The 4,968-nt window shown below is 55.6% G+C and overlaps 2 protein-coding genes across 2 annotated transcripts; both read left to right on the forward strand.

Annotated features, from left to right (window-relative positions):
* The first annotated feature begins 352 nt into the window (after window positions 1–352).
* IE81DRAFT_73536 (hypothetical protein) lies at window positions 353–1,531 on the forward strand. The gene is made up of 2 exons (XM_025517587.1): window positions 353–955; window positions 1,036–1,531. The coding sequence occupies exons 1-2, from the start codon at window positions 585–587 to the stop codon at window positions 1,301–1,303; spliced, it is 639 nt and encodes a 212-aa protein (XP_025370818.1). The 5' UTR covers window positions 353–584; the 3' UTR covers window positions 1,304–1,531.
* Window positions 1,532–3,606: 2,075 nt separating this feature from the next.
* IE81DRAFT_73512 (hypothetical protein) lies at window positions 3,607–4,543 on the forward strand. The gene is made up of 2 exons (XM_025517586.1): window positions 3,607–4,225; window positions 4,317–4,543. The coding sequence occupies exon 1, from the start codon at window positions 3,743–3,745 to the stop codon at window positions 4,172–4,174; it is 432 nt and encodes a 143-aa protein (XP_025370819.1). The 5' UTR covers window positions 3,607–3,742; the 3' UTR covers window positions 4,175–4,225; window positions 4,317–4,543.
* The last annotated feature ends 425 nt before the right edge of the window (window positions 4,544–4,968 follow it).

Here is a 4,968-nt window from a genome sequence, read left to right on the forward strand (position 1 = left end):
AGCGAGCATTCAGCCTTCGTCAACGCGCAGTTGGTGGCGATGATGAGGTGCTGGCGTCTAGAGAAGCAAGCTGGCTGTGATGTGCAGCGTGTCATGGATCGCCTCGTCCAGCGCACTCGCTCCTCTTCCTGCGCGGCTCTATTTCTGATGCCGCGCTTAAATCCGATGCATATCCGCCGCGATCCCTTAAGGGATCGCGGCGGTCAAAATTTTGACTTGAAAAATTGCCGAGTTGGCCGGCCGGCGCGCTACCTTATCTCCGGATTTAGCGCAATCACGTGATGTGATGTGAAAAAATTGTGATTTTAACGGGTGCACAGCCACCCACACAACAACCCGAGTGCATCTGGCGCACGCGTCTGTACGCCCATTGAAGCAGACGCGTGCGCTGGCTGCAAGAGAAGGACCGTATATCTGACACCGCGTTCGATTCCTGACCAGCGAAATCCAACCATGGTCTAAAGACTACCACCACAGGAACACACAGTGCGAATATCTGAAGATCCTCTTTTTGTCACTCGCCGCGCCAGCTCACCCGCATGTACATCCACTCTCGATTGATCATCACTTGACGCAATCACAACATGATCATCTCAACCCTTTTTTGTCCTAAGATGTGCAGCAGTCACAAGTACGCGGACGGACATCATTCCGATTCTTTTCGCCTGTCAAACAGCCTGCCGCAGGTGCTATTCCGATCACAATACCAGCAATCTCGCTTACTAGCTCACGCCAGCGTCACCCACCTGGAGGACAAGAGAAAGAGAGAGATGAACGCATCCGGAATCGTGCGAGGAAGGACAATTTGCACATTCTGCAACAGCCAAGGAAGTGCGAGGTATTCATTCACTAAGACCATAATCACCGCCACCGAGTGCAAGATGGTCATTGACCAAGTCGAGCGACCTCCTTTGTCTCCACTCATCCGGAAACCCAGTGCTCTTCTCCACACGCAGTAAGTCCCCGCTCCTATCTTTGCATGCTCTCCCATTCGCTAGTAATGACTCAAGCTAAAATCGGGAACAACATGCGGAGTATACTTTGCGATCGACCAGGCTGCCAGTCTAAGCAATCGCGCCCGAGCATCGCGCCATGTAAAGGAACAGCGCAGATCCGCAACGATGATCACGTCAAGAGTCGAGCGAGGCGCCTGGAAGACGATGGACACCAGCCCCTGCTCGCCGGTCAGCCTTTCGTCGGCGTTCTCTGCACTGCTCAACAACACGCTTCATCCCATACTCTCGCTCACCGTAGCGCTCGCGCGGCTGTTCACCTTCCTTTCGTCACGAGGCAGGGCTGGTAGCCGCCGCTTCAGGCGCAGCACCCTTACTGCCACCCATCACCATCAGCGCAGCCTCCATGGACGCTTTCGAATCCACTCTTAGAGATCATGCTTTGCATTTCACTCTGTCGCAAGAATGTAGCGCGCTTGCCACCACTGGACTAGGGCCGTGGCCGCCCTCCGAGTCGCAAAGCTCGCTGGACGCGGCACCACCAGTAGCCCCTCACTTCACCACTTCATCGTCTGACCTTGCCCAATTAAAGATCATGCGCTCACGCTGCCCTCCGTGAAAGCCAAATCGGGCCTCACACGGCCGCTGAGCCTGCACACTCGATCTTGGGCGCTTGCTCTTGCCCGTCCTACGATCCAACGGCACGCTTCCGCGACCAAAGCACAGACCAGCTGTCGAGTGCCCATGGTGAAGAAGAGATTGCTAGCAAGCGCCGAAAGGCTGCTCGGCTCCACAAGCGCAGAGTATGGAGCAGAAGGCATCACAAATGGTGCATGCCAGCTCGCATCCGGTGTCTAGAACACGGACTGTGCGAGTAAACGCCACCCACTCAGGAGGGTCGGATCAAGAGAATGTCGTCAGAAAAGCTAGACAATCACGAGGGGAGTCGAGAAGCAGCATCAGAGGAGTGGTTCTTCCAACCAAAAGAGCTGGCGAGATAGTCAATAAAGCTGTAAGTTGGACTGGAGAAGCACTTGGCGGTTGATGCAGCATGGACAGGCTTGCTGGTGGATGGTGATTGCACCCCATAGCTCCCGACAAGGGAGCAAGCAGGACTTGGATCTCACAATTTGAAGTCCGACACACAGGAAGCATCACTTCTGGCTAGGAATCATGCTGCGTCCTCGCTCCCCGAGACGCTCACGATAGGCGTTGCCTGGCGCCCATCGGGGCTCGTTCGCATCCTCCGTACGCCCAGTACCTTGTCGTAAAATAAGAGTCGCTTCTTCAACTGCGCCTAGCATGCTTAGCCTTCAACCCCACATACTCTTTCTCGTACACTGAGCCGGCCAAGGCTCGCAGCCCAGCGCTGCTCACCCAGTCTGCACACGCTTGCTCGACGCGACGACAGCAGACTCCGACCGCTGCGCTAAAGGTTGCCTCATCGAAAGGTCGCTCTGGCGAGCTCTATGATCACACTATATGCGCTGGACCCAAAGCCGCTCTATCGCCACCCGTGCGTCTCCCCTTAAGAATTCCCCACATCGACAGCCCGCTGCAAGCCCTCTCTGAAAGAGGCTTCTCGACACGAACCTAGAGAAGAGCCGCCCTGGCACTCACTTCGTTGGTTGCTGCATGCTTATTGCGCTCCATCCTGCTTCCAGTGATACGGTACGTTCTCGCTTGCACGTACAATCGCGCGTCAGCTTTGAGCGTGGCGTCATGTCAAAGCACAGCCTGCTGACCACAGTTTTGTCTGGCGAATCAGCGCTCAACTGTCTTCCACCAGCTGACTATCCCGACTCGAAGAGCAGACCACAGCATGCCTTGCCGCGCAGCATACAGTCGGCAAAGTTGAGGATCAATGCGCGCGAGTTAGTCGTTTGACCTAGCTTCGTGCCTGATGCCTGACCGCGGCTCATCGCGACCTCTTGGACTTGGTGCTGACACTGCGTTTCCGGTGCCGCGCTGAGTAACGACGCTTCAGAGCTCAGATGCTTTACTTCTTTTGCTCTCAGTCTACACTTCTGGCGGTTTCCTCCGTCGGTTCATCCCTTGCAGGGGTAGCATACTGCTGTGCCTGACGCCACGGCGCTTCAGACGTAGCTGCTTCCAAGGCGAGCGGCGTTGCTTTCCCTGCGGAGCTCACTACTTTGGCTCTCCCTGGTGCTCTTGCGAGCGAAGCTCTCCGGTCGTCAAATGACTGGGCGTCAACAGTCACTGTCTCACGAATCTGCGACGCTCACACTTGCCGACGATGTCAACCACGTGGCAGCTGAAGCGACTCGGACCGGCGCGCAACATCCACAGTCGTTTGAGTCGGTGACATGCTCGTCCAAAGGCCCGACGAACAACTTTGTCCTGGCAAAGAGAGGGTGCTTGGAGAGGGCTGCGACAGAACGACTTTGCAAGGGATGCCAGGGCGTGGAACGCTGGAAGCGCGAGGCGCTACGGGAACAAACGAAGTGAGTGTCGCTCAAGGCGGCAGGGCTAGCTGCACGGCTTGTAGGGCAGGCCGCATGGAAGGCTAGGAGGCAGCCTCAGAGAGCCAGTATAAGAGCAGAGACTAGCTGCGATCGGCACTAGGTTCCCCCCGTCGAATGGATCGAGCGAAGGAGAGGTTCGCGGAGTGGCTGGTCGGTGGGATCATGTGCTGATGCAGAGCTCTCCTTCCTGTCCGGTCTGATAGGGTCGAGGTTGCCACTGTATTCGCAAGCGACAGCGCCATCTTGCGGCGGAAACAAGCCCAGCGGACCTTTGACGGCCATTTTCCAAGCCAATCGGAGTCCATGCTGCTCGTCTTATCCTTGGCCAGCCACGGCGCCAAGTCGTGGTGCGGTTCCGCGTCTCCCTTCTACAGCAAACGATCATCGTCATCGTTGCGAAGATCGACCGCACTGTGCTGGCTTTTGTTTTCTCCTCAGTCACTCTCCACACGAGGCATCGGCGAACAACGGCAAACGACAAAAGCACAGATTCGCTCTCGCAAATTCTGCAACTTTCGTTCACGTGTGGCGCGGAGGCTTGTAGTTCCCGTAGAGCGTGCCAACGTAGCGAGAAAGGTGCGCGGTCGGGCGGAAAGTCAGGAGGAATTCTTTCCTCCGCTTAAAATCCGGCGCGCTCGAGACAAGGCTGCGCGGCGCAAGGCATTTTCAAGGCAAGCAGCTAGTAGCCACATAAGCAACCTTCAACGTCGGGCTTGGACTGCCGAGGCGGCCTGAGCGAATTTCGGACACTAGGACGAGTGGAGCCTTGCAAGCAGAGATCTGTCTGTGAGTGGGAGACTATAGACTGTCCTGGAACAATCGGCGAGGCAGAGTCATGACTCTGACGTTGTCACGTATCAATTTTGAGGCACAGCAGCTCGAGTCGACGCTCGCACTTGCCATGATGCCCCTCTTGCTCAGCTGCTGCAAGCGAAAGTCTCTTGCGACAGATGTGCTCTACGGCCATGCACGGCTTTCCAAAAATTCGGGTCGTTCCGATCACATCAGCAGCTCCAGCAGCCATTCATACTTCGAAGCTCAGAGCCGGCGCAAAGCGACGTGGTGCATCACTCGCTGTTGTCCTGCAGCAGTCTTTTCTTCGGCAAGCGGCTCAATTTAGCGTCTAAGGTCTATGCTCGCAGTCAGGAGAGAAGGCTGATCTGCGCGATCGCTACCGGCTTCTGTTGTGAGAAGAGATCGAATTCATAGCGAGTGGGGGCTTGACTGAAGGAACTGGAAGAGACTTATATACATGCATAGAGAGGAGGCCTGTGCGCTATTCTGACCGTTCAGATGCCTCATGCAGGAAAGGGGACCGTGCACTCAATACTCCCCCTTCTCAACAGTTCCGTTGTCAATCAACAAGAAGATCGACATACATTTCACATGAGCCCAAGTTGCTTCATAGCTACTCCGTGCTTAACTCCAGATAGCAACTTTGTGAGGACGTCAGCCTTTTGGTCTGCTGACGGTACGTATTCCACTATGATCTCTTTGTTTTCCACTTCTTGACAAACGTAATGGTACTT

Source organism: Ceraceosorus guamensis (assembly GCF_003144195.1).
Source record: "Ceraceosorus guamensis strain MCA 4658 unplaced genomic scaffold IE81scaffold_18, whole genome shotgun sequence".
Classification (NCBI taxonomy): domain Eukaryota; kingdom Fungi; phylum Basidiomycota; class Exobasidiomycetes; order Ceraceosorales; family Ceraceosoraceae; genus Ceraceosorus; species Ceraceosorus guamensis.